Here is a 25,348-nt window from a genome sequence, read left to right on the forward strand (position 1 = left end):
AGATGTGAGTGTGAGCGCGGATGGTTGTTGGTCCCTGTGTGTGCCCTGCGATTGGCTGGCAACCAATTCAAGGTGGAAAATGGATGGGTGGATGGTAAGGGGGTATGCAAACCCAAAACCATTCCAAACCATGTGTCTTTTTCAGCCTTGCGTGTGTTTTGAACCTTGCTTGTTTGGCTTCCTGCAACCCTCCTTCACCTGCTTCTATCGTCTGCTCACTCTGACACCCCCCCCCACCCCACCCCTCAGCCTCCGCCCCCACACCCACTGAATTGTTGTGGCATTTGTTCACTACCCAGGCCGCCGGCTGCCTGCGGATCTGCTCTGTGATCTGACTGCTGCCTTGCTCAGGATGGGGCCATTCATTAGAGGAAAGGACACACACACACACACACACACACACACACACACACACACACACATACACGTTGTAAAACACATGACAGCCGATCCTGACCTCATAATTTGATCGCGTCGGGCACATAATGCGTGTTTGATGCATTTACGTCGTCTGCAATATGAATTTGCCTGTCACTTACCCTGTGAGCACCACCACAAAGTCCATGACATTCCATCCATTCCTCAAGTATGAGTTCTTGTGGAAGGCGAAGCCCAGAGCCAGAATCTTGATCCCGGATTCAAAACAGAAGATCCCAATGAAATACATCTCGGTAGCGTCCTGAGGACAGAGAGAACAACAGCCGGCCGGGTTGAAGGAAACACGATAGGACTGTTGAATTGGGAAAAAAAAATGTTGTCATTTGCGTCTGCCTTACCAGACGCTCGGACAGTGGCGTCTTGTCACCGTCGGGCAAATGTTGCTCCAGGGCCAGGACGATGCAGTTGGCGATGATGGTGGCGAGAATCATCCACTCAAATGGAGTGAGGGAAGTGAGTTCAGGAAAAAATGATCACAGCCAAACATACGCCAGAAAACGAAACTGCTAGCATGAGAGCGGTTCATTTGTACGCAACCTGGCAGGAGGTTTTGGTACTCAATCGCCGCGAGTAGACCTGATATCCAATTTATTATTCATTTTTGTATCCAACTTGTGAATATTTTTTGTCCGAGGAAGATTTAAGCCCAAATTGATGAACAACTGAATGTATTTGCGGCACCCCCATTGATCATGCACGGATTGCATTGACTTGATATTTGCAACACACCCGCACATGCCACGAACGCATACTGCCACGCCGGCGCAGCAAGCGCACCCATGCGCAGAACGAGATTTATCGTGACATCACCATTTGGCTCTGCGTACATAACGTCTTAAGGCCAGTCAGGGAGCGAGACAGAGAGAGATGGTGAAATAAAAAGAAAGACATCTAATTGAGTTTTTGTCACCATCGCTTCCGAGCACACACTCGCTCACCCCGTTGACACGGCGGCTTTCGCTGTGGGTGAGAAGAATGCTTCGCCTGACGCGATAATCACGCTACACGTTCAGAGGCCCACAAGAACCGGTACTGAAACGACTGCGTTGTAAATAAGGGATGACTTTATGAGACCCGTAGCCCGAGCGGTGGTGTACAACTACACCCCAAAAGTTTGGGGGTTTTTTTTCTTCAATGTGATGCCACTAAAACCGCAACATACTGGTGCCTAGTCAAGGAGTTTCTCGCCTCTCGCCCAAAGTCACACGGGACAGGGAAACAAGCGTGCACGTGACCCTGAACAGGATGTCCATTAGAAAAATGGATGGAAGGGAGGATGATGAAGCCAAGTTTCTAAAATAGAAACACTTCTCAGTACAGTGCAGGGCAGTTCCACATCACTGCTAATGACAACCACAAATGTTTTTTCAACTAACACCTCTCAACAATTAGTAACACCGTTAACCAGGGCAGTGGTCGTGTCCATCGTGAATGAAAATATAATGATTCGGTGGGTTAAATCCAAGCCGTTGTGTTATTTTTGAAAGAAATACGATGACATCCGCCACACATATCAGCAAAGCGCAGAATCTGCATGCACTTAGACCAAAATCCACCACAAACTTGGACCTCCTGTCAGTTGGTATAGCGGTGTGCAAACATGTTTATTTTATTCATTCATTCATTCATCTTCCTAACCGCTTGATCCTCACTAGGGTTGCGGGGGGGGGGGGGGGGGGGGGGTTGTGCTGGAGCCTATCCCAGCTGTCTCCGGGCAGTAGGCGAGGGACATCCTGAATCGGTTGCCAGCCAATCGCAGGGCACACAGAGACGAACAACCATTCGCACTCACACTCACACCTAGGGACAATTTAGAGTGTTCAATCAGCCTGCCATGCATATTTTCAGAATGTGGGAGGAAACCGGAGCACCCGGAGAAAACCCACGCAGGCCCGGGGAGAACATGCAAACTCCACACAGGGAGGCCGGAGCTGGAATCGAACCCGGTACCTCTGCACTGTGAAGCCCACGTGCTAACCACTGGACTACCGGGCCGCCCATGTTTATTTTATTTATTCATTTTTTGGGGTCATGTGGCGGGCCACTGAAAAATGGATGGCGGCCCATAAATGGCGCCCGGGCCATAGTGTGGATAGCAATTCATTCCCAAAAACATGCATGGCAGGCTATTTGGACGTTCTAAATTGTCCCTAGGTGTGAGTGTGGGCGTGGATGGTTGTTCCTCTCTGTGTGCCCTGTGATTGGCTGGCAACTGATTCAGGGTGTCCCCCGCCTACTGCCCGAAGACAGCTGGGATAGGCTCCACCCAATTAGCCGGACGAGCCTGTAGCAAACGTACGCAAGTGTGTGTGTTTGAGTGGGTTGCAGCTGACTAAAGGGGGAAAACAGAAGCTAAAATGGGTTTGAAACCCTTTAGCATAATGATCTCCATCTTGATCCCGCTACGAGTGTGCACACACACAAAATCCCGCACATGAATAAATGACTCACTTTGCCATAAACCTTCAATAATGAATTGCTTCCTGCTCCTTTCTCACGGTTATATATAGCCGCGACTCCAAAGCAAGAAAAGAAGTGAGGGGAAAGGGAGACGAGATGCTCTTTCTATAAGCTTCTTTGTCTTTATGTTTGACTTCCCCGCAGCGTTTCACTTCAGCGCGTGTTTGCGGAATCCGGATCCGTCGGTTAGCCGAGAAGCGACAAACGTTCGCGATGACAAAAAGACGCAAACAAGCAGAAGATTTTGTGTCTTAGATATTTTCCTTTGTCACGTTCAGCCTCAAAATACCCCAAACTACCACACTCCTGTTTCTCCCTCGCCTTTTTTCCTTCCCGTCACTCCACCTTTCACTAACCGGGCTAGCTGAGCCCATCCATCATCTCTTTCTCCATCATGCCATCTCCGTCTAATATCTAAAAAGAAAGAGGAAGAGATGCAGCGTCAGCAGATGCAGAGGCAGCCGGAAAGAGAAAAGGGCCGAGTATTAAGAGAGGTTGGGTTGGGGGGGGGGGGTGGGGGGGCATCCATAGAAAGCGAAATGAAAGACAGAGAGAGAGAGAAAGAAAATGTCCTGTGGGCACAGACGTGATTGAAAAGAGTGAGGGTGGATAAAAGAGGAAAGAAAGAGTTGGAGGGGCAAATCAGAGGAAGGGTAAGAAGAGCAAAATGAACGCTCACTTGTGAGATAACGCAAGACAGAAAGGGGTGTGAGAGTATTGCGGTATTTTCCCCCCCCCCCACTCCTGAGCTGTGTGGAAAGTAGGTTAGTGGCAGGACTGTGAAAAGGGGCGGTGGGGTCTATACGCAGGAGAGTGGGAGGGAAGGGATACATTATGCTGCATATGACACGTACTGTGTGTCATCATCGCACGACTCCGTGTTTGAAAACACTTCACGCATTTCCGCAACACAAGTGCATATGTTGCCAAAAAGAGAATACACACACACACAAAATCCTATCATGATTTTTTTTTTTCAGGAGGGACGGATATTTTGTCCATTTTAAAATGTCACCGTCCACATTTTTGCAAGTCCAGAGGCCATTTATGGGTTATGAAAAAGATGGAAACCGTTTGCATTGAACGTACGTTGCGTATACGGTCATCAATCCGTTCCCGTGGTCACGCCAAATGTGAATTTCAATGATCAGGTCAAAGGATGGTTGATAACCCGGACTGGTAGGACCGCACGGAAATATCCTGGTTGTCTGATTTTTCTGTTGTCTGACCTTGGATGACTCGGACTTATTTAGCTTCTCCTTCATCTGCAGGTTTCTCAATTTTTTTTTCTTGCCAGGAAATTCTGATATTTGAAGCTACTTTAGACTGAAGTCAAGGACCACCTTTTTTCTTTTTATGAGAAGCAGTCCCAGAACAGCATAACCAATTTGTGTAAGACGTTATCGCTATAAATTAAAAAAAAAATTGTAATAACGTGAACGAACATCCCCCAATTTGGATGATTGATCTTATAGAACGTACTGTATTTCTCAAAGCGCCGACCCTTCAATAACCTTGACAGTCCTGCCCCCACTGTAATGCCCCTCCTTCAAGCATCGATTGGCCATGCAGGCACACATATGCACGTGCGCGCGTCCACGCACACGCTCACACACGTGCGCACATTCCACTTCACTACACCACCCGAGCGGTCTGCCAATGGAAGGCGGACCAGCTGCTCCCATTTGGGAAGGCGCCAGCCTCCATATTAAATCGAAACAAGCGAGTGGCCTTTTTGCGCTCTTACAGGAAACTACCGTGTCAATTTTTCTTGTTACATTTTACGATCTGGCTTTATGATTTTTCGAAATCGTTTCATTTGGCCGTCACGACTCCCGCGGAAGAATTAATGTGATTGCGAGAATGCAGATTCGTGTAATCGTCCCAACTACAGGGAGAAATCGCTTAGTTTTGTTCGCTCCACATGTCCTTTGTCATTTGTCGTTTTTGGGTCACCTGCCAGAATTCAGGAAGACGGTGTGAAAATCTCTTAAAAACCGTATTGCTTAAAAACTGAGTAAAGAAAATGCTTTGGTGGAAAAAATATATTTGCAGTCAATGAAACGGTCATGCAAAGCACATATTTGTCCTCAAAAATTGCAACGAGGATGTTCATAAGTTTACATTCATAGCACAACGGCGCCGTGTTTGACGGGGTTGCTCGACAAATTGGTGAGTCCAAAGGCCAGTTTAGCCCTGCTTGGCCTCTCTCAGAAGGATTTAGCATCAATCGGGGTTTTAGTCATTGCACCCCCCCCCCCCGCCCCCCCCTCCCTGTATCTTCTATCCTGCCTATGTTGTGCCTGCCTCAGCCCTGCCACTGCCCAAATCCAGCTGAATTGCCACTTTCACAAGATGCTGATGCTGGTTATGTGTGAGCTGTGTGCAGAGTCTCGGTCTGGCATGTTTCTTTGCACAAGCGGTGTGTACTCATGGCAAGTGACAGTGTGCCGATCCAACCACATGGATTTACATGCTATTTTTTTTTCTTGATGGCACGTACAGTATGCGTGTCTTGGTGAGTGTGTGCCAGCACAGTATGCGTGCGGGACAGAAAGCGTTTTTTTTTTTGTTGGTTTTTTTTTGTCTCGTCGCAGCCATCGCACGTGACCAAAGAAGAGAGGCATGAGAAAAGCAATCCATCACACACGATCTGCTGCGATTTCTTCTCTCACGTCACGTATCCCAAACCCCTGAAATAGCTCTGTGCCACGTCACTAGCCAATCTCCATCCACGAAAAAAAAAAAAAACAGCCTCAATCTACACAGTCCTGTTCAAATGTCAGTTTTTTGGGACATATAAGGCCGGATAAATCATTTCAAGAGTTTTTCTCCATATCAAAGTCATCAAAAAAAATATTCATACCACATATGTATGAATGCAATAGAGAGAAGCCGACAGTTTAGCCCGATAAGAATTACGATTGCTGTACTTTGAGGTGTAAACGAAACATGTACCCTTTCATCTCCGTTTCAAGCGCTATATAAATCAGCATGTATTGTATTGTATTGTATTTTCTGTTTCGATCGAAAGGGAGAATTGACTCTGCCGTTAACTTTGAACGCCCTCAGTGTTCCCCCACCTGTAAAAACTCAAAGACAAACGCGCACGCAGCACGCTCATATTTTCTACAATCGGGTAAAATTGAAAGATGACATCATTTCTGTACACTGCATTCAATATGTGATATTTGAGATTCAATGAGATCCCCAGAGCCGGAAGGAACTTAAGCTATGGATCAATTCACACATTTATTACCAGACAGTGAAAAGCTACGAGTTAGGGATATTGAACCTTGAGGGCAAACACACATTCATGCACTCTCACACACACACACACACACACACACACACACACACACACACACACACACACACACACATACACACACACACGCACACTCCCAAACCAAACACGACTCGCAGCTGTCAGGATCAAAACACCTCCACAATGCTAAAATTAGCATCATAAAAAAAGGGAAAGCGGACCTTTAGAGGAAGGACAAGATGTAGTGGCGAGGAGACTGAACGGGACAGTGGTGATGGGGTGGGAGTTGGTGGCGGGGGGTGGGGTGGGGGGGTGATGGATCAGGTTGAAGCGGGAGAGGAAAGGCGCGAGTAGACATGTGGTGAGAGGTGACGACAAAGCCTCGGGTCCTATCGGTCAGGGACGTTGGGCGGGGACAAAAGGCACAGTGGCTTTGAACATACAAACAGTCGTCATTTCCCTGTGTGGGCGTGGCTAAGACGATATATGAACAGGGGAACTTCCTCCAGCTGTGGCTGATTAGACTCCACAGGCTCAGGTACGGGTAGACGTTCAGACGACCATTAGGGTCTCACCATCCTTCATTGTCGAAAAGAAAGAGCCAACGCAGGTCACCAGCACAAACGGATGCAATACTGCGACCCAACGTCCACCCAAAAACAAACGGGCCCGTATTTTGTCTCTCGTTGAAGTTGCAACTGTATTTCCAACCCTTCTGATCCATTTTTCAGGTTATCTTCACGTCTTTCTTTGGAGAGTGCAACCGTGAAGCTCGTCGGCTGCGGTGCAAAGCAACGGAGACCTCGTAAGGTTGATGAAATGATCATATCAAACCCTTTATTCTGCACTTTACATTTGCGTGGGGGATCACAGTTGCTCTGGAGGACTTGCAAGCGAGCGTATTGACTTCCTCTCCACTTACAACAGCCAGAGGGCAGGCGGGAGGGGGTGTGGATACATAAATGTAAATGGTTGGCGCATTCAGCACCATATGGTGGGCATGCGCATCAGCGTGAGTACGGAGTGCGTGTCCGTGTTTGCCACATTCGAAATATTTCGCTGAGACACTTCATAAAACGTGTAAAAAATAATAATAATAATAATAAATCAACTTAATTGGACCATAGAAACACAAGATATGAATCTGTGAATGCGAAAATAAAAATGGTTGAAAGAGAGTAGAAATTGTACTATAACCTGGTTGCATAAATATGCACACCCTCCGACTAATATTGTGTTACAGCACCTTTGGCTTTTATGACAACGCTCCGTTTGGGAGGGGGGGGGGCATATGTTGATGTAGCCAAATTTCCACCCCTCAATCAATACGACCATTTTAATCCAGAAGCGGGAGCCAAATATACCAAGCGTCGACATTGACCCTCCCCCCCCTCACCCCCCGCCCCTCCAATTACATTAAATTGCATCCTTAAGGTATGCCGATTACAATTAAACAGCCATAAAAATGCTTGTCCGAATGGGGATGTGAGCGCATTTGTTATTTATGTGTCACTCCCTGGCGTCCAAAGTCAGTTCGCAAATAAATAAAAGCTCTCGAGGAGTCCACGGAGACGAAAGCATCATGGTGCGTGAAGACATATTTTCCTTCAGTATATTCATTCCACAGATCGCTTCTGTCCTATGACGAGTGGGTGAAGTAGCCGAATTTGTAACACGTTTCAAGTAACGTTTATAATACGTTTATAAAGTAATTGCAATCAATCATCTCAGTTCAACTATGACGATCATCCAATAATAAAGAGATGAGAATGAACACGCGCTTCAACTCAACTCAACCGAAGTCCAAGTGATAAATCTTACACATTATCGTAAAGGTCAGCGCTGATTTTCTGCTCTACTTGTCATATTTTGAGTCACGCGTTTGCCTTTGACGCCGCCACTACAAACAGCAAAGTCCATTACCGTACATGTAATTAACCGACATAACACCCTCTTGTGTCTCTAATGTGCTTTCGTGACTGCCGGTTGAAAACATTCCAGAGGAAAATGTGGTCACCCGCCCGCCGTGATGAATTGCTTTTCAACCCCCGGACGAGTGAACGGCAGCAAATTACCGTATCGAAGTCGAAATCCACGTTCGACAACCTCAGACGCCTTGTGAATAGCGCCGTTGTTTTTGTAAATAGACGGTGAGTCATAAACACAAGTAGCTCCCGCCTTTCACCGTGGAGCAGCCCAATTAGCGTGCGCACGTCACAGCTCAAACCGCGACGGCAATCGATGACAATTTCTCTGCTCCGATTTCGTGAACACTCGCAAGGCACAAACTTTAACTGGCGCGGATTCGGACGAACATCCCGGCGCCGCTCCAAAATGGGACAAATCACTCTCCATTCATTCCTACAGAATGGTGCAATGTGCAGATTACCGAGAGATGAAATTGCGCACGCGTATGCACATGCAGAGAGGGAAATATGGATACATTTCCGTCCCGTTGAGGTTTACAATTATTCATTCATTCATTCATTCATCTTCCGAGCCGCTTGATCCTCACTAGGGTCGCGGGGGGTGCTGGAGCCTATCCCAGCTGTCTTCGGGCAGTACGCGGGGGACACCCTGAATCGGTTGCCAGCCAATCGCAGGGCACACAGAAACGAACAACCATTCGCACTCACACTCACACCTCGGGACAATTTAGAGCGTCCAATCAGCCTACCATGCATGTTTTTGGAATGTGGGAGGAAACCGGAGCACCCGGAGAAAACCCACGCAGGCCCGGGGAGAACATGCAAACTCCACACAGGGAGGCCGGAGCTGGAATCGAACCCGGTACCTCTGCACTGTGAAGCCGACGCGCTAACCACTGGACTACCGGGCCGCCCAGGTTTACAATTAATTTAATTTATATATATATTTTTTTAAGGGTATTAAAAATTTTAAAAATGGCCATGCCTTCTGCTCACACATGCCATAACTAGAAAGACATCTGCAGAATTGTGATATGAAAGCTTGTGTCATAGAAGTGTACGCACACACACACACACACACCACGCAGGCCACACACGCAAGTCAATTCGCGTTGCTCTCATGGTGACACCTGCTTTTTTTTTTTTTTTTTGGTCCCCAAACCACAAAAGGCCTCAATGACGTAACCATATGGACGGACCTTACGTATAAATCACCGTACACCCTCGCACCGAAGGTGTGTGGTATCATCATTACCCCTCTCCTTCCAACCCCCCCCCCCCGTTTCTTTCTCCTCATCTGTACTTGCTGACATCAGCAACCAGCAGCGCCCCCTAGATACGACCCCCCCCCCTCTCTCCCCCTCCCCCCCGCCCCTCTCCTATCTGCAACACAATCACACTCAGAGACACTCACGGAGAACCTTCAGGGATCATATATCAAGCTTCCCGCCTGATGTGACGTGGAATTGCGAACAGAAGTGATTGATGCTGATCAACAACTCATTAAAAAAAAAAAAAGGGGGGCTGTAGTTTCTGCCGCCACCTTTTCATAAAACGTAAACGACAAGTCCAGCCTCGAGTCACGCGGATCGAGATTTCGGTTGGGCCGCCGTCATTCGCTCCGTGGCGATTTGCCTACCTGCTTTTCCGTTGGCATTGCACTGAGACAACGGTGCGGGTAAAGGATATGGCCATTCGGTGATCTTTTTGGCATATTTTCTCACAAAGTTGTCTTCACTGAAAATAAACAAGGAGCGGTTGACCGTAAAGCAGTTCTGGCGTACTGGGATCGGGTTGTACAAGGCCATCGTCCGGGCCCTCTGCGCCATAGACTGCTTGTACACTCTCTGGGTTCCCGGTCCCCCGGGTGGACCGTGGCCCAACCCGTGGCCGTGGGGATGCCCGTGTCCGTGGCCATGCCCGTGTCCGTGTCCGTGCGGTCCTCCTTGTCTGCCTCCACCGCGACCGCCTGGGCCGCCCCCGCCGGCCCCCGCGCCGTACCTGGCTGGTACCTCGTCACCAAACCGCGCCATTCTCTGGAAACCAGAAGCCAATCTCGACGAAGCAGCGGAGAAGGAGACCGGTGCTCAGCTGCACAGCCGCACATTACATCCCAGCCGGATCAGAACATCTCATACGCTTAAATGGGTCGTGGTTCTGCAGCTTCTGGTCTGAGAAACCCGAGGGCCCGCGTAGAGACCGCCTTCCCCTGTTTGTCTTTGCCTCGGGGGGGAATCAAACGTTTGGTCTTTTGCTCCCGCTGAAGGGCGTCTCAAGTCCTACAGTCGTCTTGGATCCGTCCAAACCCCTGAGGAGGTTCCCCCGCCACCAGATCATGGGGACTTATTCAAAACGAGCCGTCGTCATGCCTGCTGCATCAGAACAGCTCCACGGGCGCCACAAGATTTAGTTCCTCGCCGTCATGACAGCACGTCATGCCAGTACAGACGCCTCTCAAACGGCACGGGCCTAATAAATCACATTCACGGCATCGAATGTGAAGAAAAAAAAACGGCTCGAACGTTCAGTGGTCAGATGGTGCAATTCTTCTCCCCTTAAAACCACCGCGTTCACTTAAAAAACATCGGAAATCAAATCCTACCATCATTATTTGATTATTTCTCAAATATCCGCAATATTTGGTCGCAGCGTGGCACTGCTAATTTTACCTTAAAGTGGAGGATCTGACAAGCCTCGAATGCCGAACAAGACGGAGTGGGGTGGGGGGGTGGGGGGCGTAATTGGCTTAAAAATACATAACGCCGTGCAAAATGGGAAAGGCGGAGAATTCCATGTTTGAAAATGTCCATGCCGTCGTAGTGGAGATGAGAGCGGCGAACGGCATCCTCCTCCCTGCTCGCAACACCTGCCTCGCCATCCACGGACGGGAGAGGACGCGGCTTCAAAGACACGCGTGGGACGGCATCTTTATCTTCCCCGCCGTCTTACAACCCCTCCCATGGACAATGTCTCTCGCCGTGATAAAGTCGAACCTCCCGTCCTCTTGGATCGCTTGGACGTCCTGCTCGAGCCTCGCTCTTCGTCCGAGTGTATGGTGGAGGTGGCGTGGGGGTGGTTGGTGAAGGGGGGCGGGCGGGTGGGTTCCTCCACCAGCAGCCCCAAGGGGGAGGAGAAGGAGAGGGACGCAGGAATGGAGGGATCGAGACAAGAATGAAAAGACGCGATAGTAGCGGAGCGGCTCTAAACTACACCGCCACGCAGCTTACGTGTGCGCCATAGCAGCCGCACATGCATAATGACGCAAGCGCCGACTTGCACACGCGTACGGCTGCCTCACAAGCGCCCTAACCAAACACCGATTCATGTCAGCCACAATGACGAAAAATGCCGCCCCCCCCCTCTTCCCTCCCCCCTTGAATCACTATTCCCAAATTCATGTCAATGCGCATAGAAATTGCCAAATGCACGCGCAGAGGAAAAGGGGTGTTGGTTGTGTGTGCCGCGTACACGTGCGCACCTGCAACGGCGCATGCGAGTGCTGTGTTTGTCGGAGATGGAAAGAGGAGGAGGGAAGCTATTCTTAGTAACAGACATTTGGAAATTAATGGAGGAGGAGAGCGCTCTTCTCTACACCTCACCCTCCCCAAGTTGGCCACCTTCCTTCCCCTCCTCCCGCTCGCAAGGTGTGACCATTTGCCATGACACGCACAGATCATGCACAACATACAGTGGCGCCTGCAATGATTTGCAGTACAATACCCACCCCCGTGAAGAATTCTCAGTCTCAGTAAACGAAACTTGAGAGTTTAAACAATGCCAGGTGTGTCGTTGACAGTGGCGGACCCTCATGGCCAGCAAGGACTTCTCTGCTGGCCTAAACGGTCATACAATAACATACATTTAATTCATGGTATTTTATTTTCATAAATATATAAACAAAATTATTCTTTGTATTCTTTACGTCATATTATTTCCACTTACTCGAGTGGCTTTCAATGTCATTTTAAATAACATTGAAAGCCATGCGATAAATAACTTGTTTATTATGGTAGAGTTTTTAACCAATCATATTTCAGCTAGCTTGTGTTGCCAGGTAAATTAAATTTGCTCGGGGCTTTAGGATTAAATGAACGGGCACAGTCAGGTTGCAATTGCCAATCAGATCACGAGTCTGCGCACCGGGGCCAGCTAGAATGTCTTACGTCGAGACTGGATGTGCGCGTTCGGTGATTGGATTGGCGCCTGCTAGGGGGAGCTGTTGCTGCATTTTTACCCAAAATGGCCGAAGGAGAAGACGTTGATCTGGTTGCAGGACTACTTTCCACACAATTTTCAAGACGGACATTCCACTGGATTTACCAATTTAAGTTGTTTTACCAAGCCAGCAATGAAATATCAGAGCACGGCTGGGCACTTACAAGCTACGGTGCGTTAAAAAACGTTCGGGGACACTCTCGTAGATGTGCAGCTCAGTGAACAGGCACTACATTGGTGAGTAAATGAATTCTATTTTACAATTCTTCTTGTCATTTTATTTCGTTAGTATTAAATTAATGGTAATGAAATAAAATGACAAAGATACAAAAATGGATCAAATAAATCTGCTTGCCTGCAATTTATAATGGCGGATTGTAGTCAGCTTCGTGCATTAAAGTTCGTTCAATCTCAGCTGCTCAACATCGTCAGTTATTTGCTGTCGTGTAGCCGATTCTAAAAATGCTGATGGTCTGTTTACTTTATTTTCAAAGAATAGTTTGTTTTGCTATTGTTTGGTTGGTGTCTTATATGAAACTCTGACATTGTGCAATTTATCGGACAGGCTTGTTTAAGATCACAGTGTAATTTGGGTAGCATTTTATTTAGTATTTTTAAATAATCTTTTTATTTTTGACAATATCTATAAATTTAGTTTCCTGCTCTTAATTGTGAATGCATACTTGAAATGCCTCCTGAAATTAAGTGCTGCTTGACGAGCCTATACTGTACTGTATTGTGTTAATGTATATGACGTCACTGAAGGCCGAAGGTTGAAATGCACGGCCCGGCACTGGTCATTGACATTTTGTGAGACGTCTGCTCAGTCAACGCAAGTGTGTTTTATTGTATTGATGGTACCAGAGAGAAAAAGTGAGATGATAACCAAACCATCGAATCACACAGGAGCAATTTATGTCGCAAGCTGCTGAGTATGACCAATCCATTGTCTTGTCAGTCTGTGTGCTGAGCCGATCCCGGCTGACTTGGTGAGAGGTGGTGCACACCCTTCGCAGGTCGCCGGATAAACAACCATTCACACTGCACATTCCACAAATTTAAACACATACTCGCATCATCGAATAAAAAGCCTTATATGCAATTCTGCCGACAAATTTAACTGCAGTGGCATTGCTTGGGCGAAGCAGTGGGGGCAATCACTGAAACACAATGTTTCTTTGAACTCTATTATGTTTCCGAATTGATTGACTCTAGAAATAGCTGCCTCTGTGAATGGGAAATGACGATACATATTTAAGGGTGACCGGGAGAATGAATTCACCCCCATGCGAGAGAGAAACCTTCCTGGAGGAGACAACAATCAATAACAGCACGACCTTAAACGTCTATACGATACGCCAGAAAGCAAAGCGATCGTTTAGCTTTGTGTCCATTTACGCAACGCTTCCGACTGCGAGAGGCTCCGTGACCCCACGACAAGGGCGTGCGGACAGTCTAAAACGGATGGCTGGCTGGCTGCATGCGTGGATGGATAGACAGACGGGGAGGGCGGTTGGATGGATGGATAGATAGACAGATAGAGTCTATACATCCCAGTTTAAATATCAGATGATATGAGACCAAAACAAATCATTTTAAAACCGATTGCTGTGGCATTTTACCTATTCAACTAAGTGATTAAAAAAATATTTTCAGGAGAAGAAAAAAAAACATACTTCAAAGTGTTTGCACAAAAGTTCACACTTTTTGCAAATGAACCAATCACATTCAAATTCAGTTGTTCTTTTTTTACTCTTCCTGGCATTTTATTTTGCTTTGTGGCAAAACGGCGTTCTGGCCGTAATTCCAAAAGGTACGTTTGCTGCAAACACAACACTGGTTGTCGTCCAGCAGAACCTTCTGTAATGATCCTTTTCACAACAGTGACCCGAAGACAAGACAAGCCTTCAGATTGCTGTGTAGGTATTTCTCGATCAATGTACAAAAAAAAAAAAATTGGTGGGGAGCTGGCTGTGTCTTGAGATGTGAGGAGAGGCCGAAAAAGGAGTGTCGTGTCTCAATGATTCATAAGACTGAATAATTCAATGGCTGGATGCTTGTAGGGCACTCCGCCCCTGCTGAACCCATTCCATCCGATGTAGACTTTGAGATGTAAACCTCTGCGAGATGAATCTGCGTCAGTGCAAAGAAAAATCCGGATGTTTGAGACCAATATCAGTCAACATCATATTAAAGTGGAAAAATAACAAATAAAGAAAGGAATAGGCGTCCGAAGCTGGATTTCCTTGACGTGTCACCAGCGACACGACACGTTAAACACCAACTGCGTTGCTTCGTGGTTACGCTGGCTGATGGTGATTATGCTTAATATTTTGCACAACCCCGAAAAATACATCTCTGCCAGCATGTTGTCGGAGCATCACATAATTGCCTTCTGCTGGCCGATTTTATTGAGCCTTTGAAATCAATTTTAATTGCATTCGGATCCAGTTATAATACAATGAAAACAGAAGGATGACTAAGGCTGGGGGCAGCGGGATGGCATTCACCAATGCAGTGGGCAGCACATCATTCGTGTGTGTGTGTGTGTGTGCTCGTGTGTGTGTACGTGTTGGAGTGGGGATATAAATTTTATTGCAGATGCTCACTGACGGACCGCCAACAGGCTCACAGAGGGACCACTAATAATCCGTGCATAAGCATTGTTCTTTGAACATGCACGTTCCGTGAATCATGAGCATAATAATGTATGTTTTAATATCGAGTGTGAATAAAGCTGTAGTGGTGGTTCATTTTTAATGCTAAATTCACGCTAGATCCTCAGGTTTAAGACCTGAATTATCTCACTGCATTAATGTCTCAATCTTGGCACAAGTGATCTCAATGCAGATCAGCTGTACCAAAAATCTAATTTTTAATATCATTTGGCACAGAGTGAACTACCTCCACATTCTCTGTGGACCACCATTTCTGTTTTTTTTTTTTGATACAACGCAGCGAGCAGAGAAAAGGTTACATGTCCTGAGTGCTAAGTAGATCATTTTTTTCCTGTTTTTTTTTCTTGGTAAGCTTTTGTGAGGATGAAGTCATTAGTTTATCGAACAAGTTTGCCCTGCACGTATAATGCACCATGCGGGACTTGTCATGTTATCCTACATACGCATGAGGTTTTCCTGAACGAGTGTATTTTATGGATTTTAAAAAACGTGGAAAGGTGAAATTATTTAGGTCGCCCAGCAAAAACTAAACCTTTACAAGGACAATAATGTGCAGTGTTTATATATGTTGAACTCTGTAGCCTTTATGTGAAAAGGTGGTGTGGGTGCATAACCAAACGTCTCTTCTTTTTGGTGTTTTCCAATTTAGAAAGGTACTTTTGAGCCTAAAAAAGGAGAGAGAAAAAGAAAAATGACGCGTGACCTTAAAATAGGGATCTTTACTGACCTCATCTGGTCATATTGGAGAACTGCACTATCACTATCTTTCTTCTGAAGACGCTACCCAAAATGCATTGCATTTTCAATATGGCGTCCTAAATGATTTGATGTATGAATCGAAGAACAGCAACAAAAAGTAATAAACTCAACATAACAGTGCAAAAAGAGATTGTATTTCGGACAAAAATATGACACTGTTACTGAATGCGGCGAAAAGCGTCCCGAAGGCAGCGTTTTACAAAAGTCTCGTTCGTTACTCGAGCTCTTTGGCAGACAGCGGCCTGAAAGCCGAAGGAGAAGTTCCGCTGCTGATAGTCGGGTCAAGCCGGGATCTGGTGAACAGAGTCGGGACACAGGTGGAGGTGAGGACGGACTTCATCACCGAGTACGAGGAGGCTGAACTTCTGCAGGAGCTGGAACCTGGTTTGAAGAAGAAACGTTACGAATTTGATCACTGGGATGACGTACGTCCTATTTCTTAGATAATACCTCAATTCAATTTCACTCACTCGCTGTAGAATTGAGTTGGCAAAAAAGATTGTTTCAGTCCTAAAATAGATAAGACGAAGATAGCAAACTGCTTAACTTAATAGCCTAACAGAAAGTCCCACAAACATGCGTTCTGTGCTCACCTCCTCTCGTTTAGGCTATTCATGGATTCAGAGAAACCGAACGTGTGACGTGGGGGGCAGCATGCCAGACCATCATAGACCGTGTCAGATCTGTCGCGTTTGCCTCTGGAAGCTCACTTCTTGGGCCCGTCCACGTCCTCGATCTGGACAAAGCCGGCTATATCAAGCCTCACATTGACAGTGTCAAGGTCAATAATCAGTTTCACAAAGACAATTTAAGCTGCATAGGACAGTCTCTGATTACAACTGTGCACTTGTTTTGTGTAATTGTATGTTGTTGTTGTTTTTTTTGTACAGTTCTGTGGCAGCACCATTACTGGGTTGAGTCTTCTTTCAGATAGCGTCATGCGCTTAGTCAAAAATGATGCTCCGAGTGAGTGGCTAGACATGCTGTTGCTCAGACGCTCGCTCTACATTCTAAGGTTCAGCACTGAAAGCACATTACTTGGAGTTATAGTCTCTTTGGTACTCATGTCTCTCTCCTCTCATATTACAGGGACCGGGCCAGATACGACTTCACTCACGAGATCTTAAAAGATGAGGAGTCTTTGTTTAATGGACAGAGAGTGCCTCGACAGCGACGCATCGCTGTTATTTGTCGGAACCTTCCGGCTTAAAATGCACTCAGATGGGATATGAATTCTACCTGAGCTCCAAAGACAATGTAAGTGGCCTTCATTAGGTATGTGTGCAACACTTGATTTGTGTTTGATAAAAAAGACGGTATTAGGTGTGTCAAGTATGTTCCGAGTCCATATTTTCATGGATTACATTAACTGACCCAATCACAATTAATTGCATGATTGAATATTACCTCTCAACATCAAAAAGTGCCGTCCTCTGTAAGGTAATTTCAAGTTACATGTGGAGGCATTTTGACTTAATGGTGGTTGAAGATAAACGTGTACTTGTCTGTAGGCTTTTTACATGAGATATTTGAATGCCAGTAAAGTGAGCTCATCGGGTTTACTGTCAGTCTTTTTTTATTTTACCCGCATCTTACTGCGCCAGTGTTACTGCTTGAAACGAACTACTGCGGGCACGCCTTCAGTTTAAGGTTAACTTTTGTCGTCAACCTGTTGAACCCCAAAACGGGATGGTTTTTTTTCTTCAACCATTAACAATCATCAAAGAGAGTAAGCATTTTTAGCACTTTAGATTGGTCAATAATTTGTAACAACAGCTAAGAGTACAGATTCATGGCATAAATGTGAAATTGACCAAATTGTGACATCGGAGGTTTTGGCCTGACGTCGGCACTTTGCCGGTGAAACCGTTGTTATGATTCTGTAAATTCACTCCAACTACTGAAATACTTTTGTTAAAAAAATGACAACACGTTTAAGTCCATTATATTGGTTTGTAAGTTTTATTAGAAAACAACTCGATTCTATCATGTACGTTCTTAGTTGTGAACAGCAATTGTTTCTTTTCATTCAACACATTAGTTCTGTTGCTATACAAAAAAAAAAAAATGTCACCTCCTACATGTGGAGCAATTAATCTCCAGATCTGGTGTCATAATCATGAAAACGCACGATAAAATGATTCTCCACTTCCCTCCACCCCCTTCTGTCCATTTTCTCCAGCGCGCTAGTCTTCAAAAGGCTCACGTGTGATCTGGAGCCTCTTTCTAACATTCACTCCGTGAGATAAAAATGCATTTTGTCGTTGATGTTTTTGCGCTCCGGGTTGAGGCGTTTCAGAATCTGCGCCAGCACGTTGACAGTCTGCTCACTGCTCAGGCCAGTGCGCTTAGTCTGGAATTTCTTCAGCAGGTCTTTGGTGGTCATCGGTTTCCGGATTAGGTAGCGGCGGACCGCTTCTTCTGTGAGCTGTACGTCGCTGCGGGCCGCGGCAAAGACAAGTTCAAGCGAGCTCCCAAAACCGTTCCATTTCTCGTGATTGTAATTTCAAGGGAGGTGTAAAAAGACGCGAGATAAGACGGTACCTGGAACTGGGAGTAGATTTCCCTGATGGGGGTTGAGGGGTGCTCTTCCCAGAGGGACAAGGGCTCTGACCGCTGGGGTCCATCTTGAGCCTTTTGGCAGCTGGCGAGTCTGTCCCTGGACCTTGCGTCTGTCTTTTACCTGTTGGAAAGTCCGATCTTATTGATGAGAATATGGAAACGATTGAAAAGCGTGCCCCCCCCCCCCGGAAAGATATCGGGGGCATATAGGGTGTTGTTGATTTAGTACGAAATAGGACAAAAACACCTATTTTTGGACCTTGCAGATCATTTCTAAGATATTTGTAACACACCTTGCTCGAGCTTGCTGGCAGCAGCGCGAAGTGTGTTGGAGGTTGCGGCGGAGTCGATGGATGGCGTTCCCGGCCGGCTGCCAGTTCTGGAGCTCCCGGCAGAGCCGCGTCCACCTCCGCGCTTGGGAGGAGTGCGCTTCTTCTACAGAGGAGGAGGGACAAGAAGATTCATTGTGGGTACACAAAATCTCTTCAATATTTTTTTTTTTTTGCAGTCACGTTTCATACAATCGATATTGTGAAGTAAAAAAAAAAAGTCACTTATTCATCCGCACACACACTAACCACCATAAATAAAGCGGAGGCCGTTTCTCCCTCGATGTCACTGTCGTCAGAGCTGTCCGATTCGCCGCTGCTGTCTGTGAAATGTGAAAACGCACAAACTTTTTTTTCCCTCGCACACACGCCACAGCAATCTAACGAGACCCCAATGTAAGAGTTGCAGGTTTACAAAAATCAGAGCGAGCGGCATTTCTTTCAAATCTTTCATATTGTAGCGTCACAGTGAAAGGGGGTGTTGGCGTTTTTTTTTTTTTAAGTACTATAAGTACATTTTGGAGACAACCGCTAAGGTTTTGTCCCTGTGAGGCACGTACCTTTTTTCTTCTTCTTTTCTGCCTGTGCTGTTGTTTTCTTTCCTTCCTCCTCCTCCTCCTCTTCCTTTGCTTCCTCCTCGTTCTGTTTCTCCTCCTCGCTCTCTTCCTCGCTTTCTGAGGCCTCATCAATCCCTGTTGAGTTTAAAAAAAAAAAAGGAAAGTAAAATCACATGGACGACATATCTCGGGAACGTTTGACCATGGTGATGCACTGCGTTGACCTTTAGGGATGTCTTCTCCTTTACTGGGCCTTCCTTTTTCGGGTTCTTCATCCGAACTGCTTGTAGAGGACAAAATGAAGGATTTATTAAAAGGCATTTTTGGAACGATCCGTTTTTTTTTTGGGATTGACAATCACACCATGTTTTCGTGGTTCAGTAACAAATAAATACAAAATAACATGAACGCAGTGCAGTGTATTCTATAAGGAACCTCAAACTCTGACGCAGGGTCTCAATTTTTGTCCATTGGAGCATGTAAAATAAGAATAATCTAGAAGAGGGGGGGGGGGGGAAAAGGGATCTGACCTGCTTTCATCTGACATGTAATCCACCTCGAGACCCTCGTAGTCACCATCATCGCTATCTTCCAAAGCCTCTTTGTCGTTGCTCTTCTTCTTCTTCTTTGATTTTCCTTTCCCCGCTTCACTCTTTGCTTTGGTCTTGCCGTCTCCATCTAAAAGCAACAACGTTTACATTCACGACGCCGACATATTATTTGCGCGTGGCCCGCCAAACGGGGACTTGTGTTTCCGTCGAGGCTGCTCCTCCTCCACAACCTTCGCCCAAACTGTTGTCGCTGTCATCGCTGCTCATCTCAAAGTCATCTTCCATATCGTGGATGCGCAGGTCGCCGCCTCGACCGCCGCCCTTCTTCTTCTTGGCCGATTTCTCGCTCTCCTCCTCCTCCTCGTCACCCTGCGTTTGCTCGCGGAGACGTCGCTGGAGCATGATGCTGAAGTGGTTCACCACCTTGTTCCTCCTTGTGCGTGGAACAAAAAAAAAACGTAAGAACTATCTGAACCGGGCAGGAAAACGAAGGAACTTTGTCCTCTTTTGCCCGCTCTCACCTGCCCCACTCCTCTTCAGCCTCCTCCGCAGTGAGAGTTCTGTGTTTGGCCACCGGAGTGAAGTTGTACCAGCCGTGAACAGGGAAGGCTTCAAAGGCTCCATCGGGACACTGGGTGAAGATGTAGTAGGACGCATTCTCTGTCACGCCGCCCTTTTTCAGACCTTTGAACCTTATATCGACAGGCAGAGAGGAGAGAGGGTCGTTGAGCTTTCGTTCTAATGATGACAAGTTATGGCCAACGGTAAAAGCGACACCTTTTTCCGGCCTTGCCGTTAACTTTAAGAATCCAAGGCTGGTCCTCCGGTTTGAACTCCCGCGTGACAATGCCAAACTTCTTCCGCCGCGCCTCCTCACGCTGCTTTTTGCCAAACTCGCTGCCAGCTGCCCCCTCCGGTGTCTCTTCTTCACCATATATCTTCCGAGCGCTCATGTCTCTCTCCATACGAGCCTGAGGGAAGGGGTTCAGATAGGTGTGACTAAAAAAGTTTAGATTCTCTTCATATTATGGTGCAATGACAACACGAGGTTGTCCGTCAACACTAATCGCTAAGACCGTCAACATTATTGGAGGTAAATAATTGCTCAACTTACCTGTGTCCACGTTGAACAGTTGACTTTATCCCCGGCGTTAAAAGCCATGATGTTGTATTTCTTGTTAGTATTTCTATGGGGGGGGCGCAATACACTCTTTTAAAAGCCTATCAGTGATGGAGCAACATCTATTGATGCACAACAAGTCACATTTTTATGTTCTCTGATTATCTACGGGACATTTAATGGCGCTGTATGTTACTCACTTAGGCACTCGCACAATGTATTCAGTGCCGGACGAACTGCTGCTCCCCTGCAACACAAACGAGCAGTTTTTCTTACAGCGTTCCATTGTTCCCCTATCTCCCAAATCAGTAGCCTACCAAATACATTGTAACAAAATAAAAATAAAATGAGTCCCATTGATTGCAGCTAGATGCTTCATGTCACCGCGCCATAAACCATTACTCACCAGCGATGCCATGATTTGTTATTCTGACTCCAACTTCGAGGTACACTTCAAAGAGAAAAGTAGAAGTATGGTGAGCATTTAAGAATAAATCGAGGCTACGTGCGTGTTAACTAGCTTTGTGTTAAAAAAAAAAAAGTCGAACCGAGTAATTCATTTGAGTAAATTGAGATGAGATCATAATTACACAAGTATGCATACGTGTTGTTTATTCATTATTTATTATTATTGCTGGTGTGAGTTGGCTCAAAAAGTCTGGAAAAACGGTGAGTTGGCAAACATTCTTATTTGCTGCATGGCCGGTCGCCGCATTTGTCCTGTTAAGAGTCACAACGAGGAACTGCAAAGTTAGCGGATGGTGCTCGAAATGTAAGTGTACTTTACAAAATATAGAATAGCTGGTGCACATTGCAAACATGCGTCTTTTTGTGTGTTTTGATGTTGTTTAAATAGTGCCAAAGGTTAACGTGTTTTGTTTGATGTTGTTTAAGTAGTGCCAAATGTTAACGTGTTTTGTCATTTCGACCAAGGAAAACAAAATACGATTTTGACGCGAATAGCTGCTATCAAAACAATAATATTTACTGCTTTACGTAGAGGCACGAAACCAATATGCTGCTTTAGAGAAAGATATTAAACTAATCTTGATCACAATTTAGGTCAGCATGTTAGTTTGGCACTCGACAACCTCTCAAGTAATTCACTCGGCCCCTTCGCTTTGGAAAATTAATTGCCTGAACAATTTTAAGATTCCCAATTTAATTTTAGGCATCGGAAATTATATTTATAAGGCACCGGGCGGTACTGTTTATGCCATCAATTTAAGATACCGATTCTAAATCAACTCTAATGATACCATCGATGTTCTACGCCATTTTATGGACATTACTAACTTACGTTATGCCTAAGAGGAAACAGAGAAAGGTAAATTATATTTACGATGTGCATGCTCAAAGACGATGCGCTTGTTGGTCCGGCGGAAATTTAATGGTGCACTCTTCGGTCCGTGCGTTAATGTTGCGGAGTCGAAACAAGTACGTGCAAACGTTCCGTCGTACTCGATCACAAGTTAAAAATAGCAAATGGTAAAAAACGGTGTTGTCTGACACATTTATAAAAGATTTGAGACGGAGTGATTCTAACAGAGAAACATTCCTTGCAAAAATGTCACATACTAGTGCTTACATACTGTAATGTACCCCTTGGAGTTAGAGCCAGCAATCCCAGCCGCCTCAGCCGATCTTTGGGTACTTGACCCTTGGAGTAAGAGTGGAGCAAAGCACCTATCACCATCGCGGTGTTTGAGTTGCGCGTCCTACTCATGCCTTCTGTAAAATAGGACATAGGCAGTAGTTTGCCGCCTGTCGCATACAGAGGCGCAACTTGTTTCTTGGACATCTAGGTCATTGTAGGTAAACCAGCGATCCGTCAGGTCCTCCTCTTCCACTGCTGGATCCACTCCATCACTGATGTAGTGCCCTAAATAAGATTGAAACATCAGCCCCTTTCTTGAATGAGGATGTTCACATGCACAAAATTGGTTGTGTTTAGTTGTGTAATCTTGTGAATGGAGAAAGAAAAAAGAAGCGAAGTTAGATCGATTATCTTACCGCTGCTTGTTGTAAAGCCATTGTGATTGATGATGCTCACCAAACTGTAGCAGGCCCCACCCTGTAAAGAACCGACAGTCCGAATATGAAGTTTCACGGATTTTTTGTTTGTTGTTGTCTCACATTACCCGTTTCGATGGGAGCACCAGGTCCTTGGAAAGCGAAACAGGCCGGCGGACCTTTATTGACCCAAACACTGAAAAAAATACAAAGCGCTTCAGGTGCAAGACCAGCACTCTGTAAGATAGGGGTAAGGGGGGGGGGGGGGGAAAGGGACTGATTAATAACTAAGCGCGGGTAGGGAATAGTTTTTTTTTAACATCTAGAATACACGACTCACAGGGTTTCCTGTTTCAGTCGTTTTCAGATATGAAGTCATTCTAGAGGTGGATAAAATGTGATTTACCTTGGCAGGCTAATAAAGGAAGCGCTCTGCAATGATGTGTTGGAACCACACTCACATTGAAACTCCACCTGTGTCTTCTGCACAAAAGCCGGAGAATAGCCTTCTTTCACTCCCTTGGATTGGCCAGCAGCAAGTCACTGGGTGTCTTATATCTCGTCTTTGCCTACCTTCAGATAATTTTGAAGCATTTCCTCCACTGTTCCACAACCGGGTAGCAGGTCCAGGGACAGGTTTGTAAATTCCTCCTCTTTGGTAAATGTCATGTTACATCTAAGGTACGGGAACATTCCTTAGATGTGGCGGAGGCCAACACTCGCTTGGCTGTGGGTGATGTGATTTATTTTTGTAATTTTACCTCAAACACATCCTGATGTTCTGCATCTTGAACACAAAGTGCTCTTCCACGGGACAGCAGTAGGCTTTTCCGATTTTGGTCGCCAGTTTCTGCTGCGCCGGCTTCAGATTTCTCATTTGATCAAGTACAGACGTCAGGAACTCGTGGGCATCCTGTAAAAAATGCGTGCGCGGATGATGAAATGGAATACAAAAAACGTATCCTTCTCCTGAATGTCGTTACTTTCTGGCAGAGATCCTGAAACTCCGGCGCCAAGAGGGAGACGGTGTTCTTGAACGCATAAAGACAGCGGATTTTAAGATCGATATTTCTGGAGCTGTGACATGCGCTGATGTTCATAAATGATCTGGTGAGGGCAAAACCAAAGTACGTGAGTGTAGAGTGTGCCGCGAGCAATCAGACCTAAAGTACATAAGTCTTTCTACGCCTTACCTGATGAGCGCAGCCTCAGGACTTAAAGTCCAGACCGGCCTCTGACAGTTGATGCCTTCAACAAAATCCTCCAGAGTCAGGAGGCTCTGCAGACTGGCGTTCATGTAGCAGATCTGTGCCGGGTTAGGAAGCCTGAAAGGCAAAACCGGAACTTATATTCCTCCCAGTTAATTTCTCGGGAGGAGATGTGTCATTGACCTATGGCGCATTGTGCACTACGCTCTGGACTGATCACCAGACCCTGGAGGTGTGAGCAAAGGCGCAAATCGGCAAATAGGTAGACCCACCCAAGATATTTCAGCTGCTGAAGTCTGAGGGTTGGCTTCATGGATGTGGCTTGTATGCTTTGATTGTATTTTTTCCTCCTCATCTTCCAACTTGTCTTCCTTTCCTCGAGGCCTCCCAACACGGCAGGTTTGTCCTGGTGAGAAGAGTTGAGGCTCTGCTTTGGATGGCATTGTTCCTTAGGAATGGGCGCCACTTGACCTCTCTGTGCAAATGACAAATTTCAATCTGCTTTGAGCTCCATATCGGATACATTTTGCATCTTTTCCAAGCTGCAGCTCCCATAACCCCCAAAAAGAATAAGTAGTATGGAAAATGGACGAATGAACTAAGTTGTTGTTGTTTTTAATAACGAATGTCATCAAGTGTATAGAGGCGGCCCGGTAGTCCAGTGGTTAGCACGTCGGCTTCACAGTGCAGAGGTACCGGGTTCGATTCCAGCTCCGGCCTCCCTGTGTGGAGTTTGCATGTTCTCCCCGGGCCTGCGTGGGTTTTCTCCGGGTGCTCCGGTTTCCTCCCACATTCCAAAAACATGCATGGCAGGCTGATTGGACGCTCTAAATTGTCCCTAGGTGTGATTGTAAGCGTGGATGGTTGTTCGTCTCTGTGTGCCCTGCGATTGGCTGGCAACCGATTCAGGGTGTCCCCCGCCTACTGCCCGAAGACGGCTGGAATAGGCTCCAGCACCCCCCGCGACCCGAGTGAGGATTAAGCGGTTCAGAAGATGGATGGATGGATGGATCAAGTGCATATCTTGCCATTATCACGGAATATAACGCAGAGTGCTGTCGATTTCTCCGAATATAGCCCGGTTTGGTTTTCCACGACTCTTGAAAAACACTTTGTGTCATAAAACTCACCTTCCGCCACCAGCGCCACTTGTTACTGTTCACGGGAGTGATGTCATCTTCGATGATTTCCCTGTTGAAGGAGACCAGACGTGAATGTTGTTCCTCAGGCTTATATCTTGAGGCAAGAAATCTCTTTTTGGC

The 25,348-nt window shown here is 46.3% G+C and overlaps 4 protein-coding genes across 25 annotated transcripts in view; 1 reads left to right on the forward strand and 3 right to left on the reverse strand.

The window, feature by feature from the left end:
• The window catches only part of cacna1aa (calcium channel, voltage-dependent, P/Q type, alpha 1A subunit, a), a 52,912-nt gene extending 41,198 nt beyond the window's left edge, over positions 1 to 11,714 (reverse strand). For 3 of the 14 annotated variants that reach the window (XM_052049351.1, XM_052049345.1, XM_052049349.1), the window contains exons 1-3: positions 9,784 to 11,627; positions 777 to 882; positions 540 to 679 (exon numbers count right to left, since the gene is read on the reverse strand). In XM_052049351.1, the coding sequence (XP_051905311.1) occupies positions 540 to 679; positions 777 to 882; positions 9,784 to 10,127 (590 nt within the window). In that variant the 5' untranslated portion in view covers positions 10,128 to 11,627. Of the gene's footprint in view, positions 1 to 539; positions 680 to 776; positions 883 to 9,783 lie in introns of all 14 variants that reach the window. The other 11 variants (XM_052049352.1, XM_052049347.1, XM_052049344.1 and 8 more) reach the window with 8 other exon arrangements.
• A 4,055-nt stretch (positions 11,715 to 15,769) lies between these two features.
• Positions 15,770 to 19,363, forward strand: alkbh7 (alkB homolog 7). Its single transcript, XM_052049426.1, has 4 exons — positions 15,770 to 16,171; positions 16,354 to 16,527; positions 16,637 to 16,761; positions 16,836 to 19,363. The coding sequence occupies exons 1-4, from the start codon at positions 15,896 to 15,898 to the stop codon at positions 16,954 to 16,956; spliced, it is 696 nt and encodes a 231-aa protein (XP_051905386.1). The 5' UTR covers positions 15,770 to 15,895; the 3' UTR covers positions 16,957 to 19,363.
• On the reverse strand, positions 17,686 to 22,291 carry gtf2f1 (general transcription factor IIF, polypeptide 1). 9 transcript variants are annotated; one of them, XM_052049408.1, is made up of 14 exons: positions 22,208 to 22,291; positions 21,272 to 21,316; positions 21,066 to 21,112; positions 20,860 to 20,932; positions 20,523 to 20,716; positions 20,267 to 20,437; positions 19,976 to 20,178; positions 19,725 to 19,872; positions 19,419 to 19,477; positions 19,198 to 19,329; positions 18,887 to 18,960; positions 18,602 to 18,743; positions 18,291 to 18,429; positions 17,686 to 18,184 (listed from the first exon to the last, which is right to left on the reverse strand). In XM_052049408.1, the coding sequence occupies exons 2-14, from the start codon at positions 21,281 to 21,283 to the stop codon at positions 17,980 to 17,982; spliced, it is 1,599 nt and encodes a 532-aa protein (XP_051905368.1). In that variant the 5' UTR covers positions 21,284 to 21,316; positions 22,208 to 22,291; the 3' UTR covers positions 17,686 to 17,979. The 9 variants fall into 9 exon arrangements, with proteins under 9 accessions (XP_051905368.1, XP_051905367.1, XP_051905369.1 ...); XM_052049407.1 differs by having other exon boundaries at positions 22,166 to 22,290; XM_052049409.1 differs by having other exon boundaries at positions 19,419 to 19,474; positions 22,166 to 22,284.
• Positions 22,292 to 22,500: 209 nt separating this feature from the next.
• LOC127590363 (ubiquitin carboxyl-terminal hydrolase 37-like) lies at positions 22,501 to 24,469 on the reverse strand. The gene is made up of 7 exons (XM_052049884.1): positions 24,359 to 24,469; positions 24,072 to 24,203; positions 23,862 to 23,985; positions 23,640 to 23,791; positions 23,452 to 23,554; positions 23,285 to 23,361; positions 22,501 to 22,525 (listed from the first exon to the last, which is right to left on the reverse strand). Exons 1-7 carry the CDS (start codon positions 24,439 to 24,441, stop codon positions 22,501 to 22,503), a joined length of 696 nt encoding a protein of 231 aa, XP_051905844.1. The 5' UTR covers positions 24,442 to 24,469.
• Between the last annotated feature and the right edge of the window lie 879 nt (positions 24,470 to 25,348).

Source organism: Hippocampus zosterae, chromosome 17 (genome assembly GCF_025434085.1).
Source record: "Hippocampus zosterae strain Florida chromosome 17, ASM2543408v3, whole genome shotgun sequence".
Classification (NCBI taxonomy): domain Eukaryota; kingdom Metazoa; phylum Chordata; class Actinopteri; order Syngnathiformes; family Syngnathidae; genus Hippocampus; species Hippocampus zosterae.

Excerpts from the sequence above, each read along its gene's own strand:
- alkbh7 (XM_052049426.1), top strand. The coding sequence starts at position 15,896 with ATGACACTGTTACTGAATGCGGCGAAAAGCGTCCCGAAGGCAGCGTTT. Across the intron at positions 16,172-16,353 it reads AATTTGATCACTGGGATGAC|GCTATTCATGGATTCAGAGA; the intron begins GTACGTCCTATT and ends CCTCTCGTTTAG. Across the intron at positions 16,762-16,835 it reads CGCTCGCTCTACATTCTAAG|GGACCGGGCCAGATACGACT; the intron begins GTTCAGCACTGA and ends CTCATATTACAG.
- gtf2f1 (XM_052049403.1), bottom strand. The coding sequence starts at position 21,151 with ATGGAACGCTGTAAGAAAAACTGCTCGTTTGTGTTGCAGGGGAGCAGC. Across the intron at positions 20,179-20,266 it reads GCTGAAGAGGAGTGGGGCAG|GAGGAACAAGGTGGTGAACC; the intron begins GTGAGAGCGGGC and ends TCCACGCACAAG. Across the intron at positions 19,330-19,418 it reads AGGAGAAGACATCCCTAAAG|GGATTGATGAGGCCTCAGAA; the intron begins GTCAACGCAGTG and ends TAAACTCAACAG.
- LOC127590363 (XM_052049884.1), bottom strand. The coding sequence starts at position 24,441 with ATGAGGAGGAAAAAATACAATCAAAGCATACAAGCCACATCCATGAAG. Across the intron at positions 24,204-24,358 it reads CAGCAGCTGAAATATCTTGG|GCTTCCTAACCCGGCACAGA; the intron begins GTGGGTCTACCT and ends TTTGCCTTTCAG. Across the intron at positions 23,555-23,639 it reads AACATCAGGATGTGTTTGAG|ATGTAACATGACATTTACCA; the intron begins GTAAAATTACAA and ends CCCGTACCTTAG.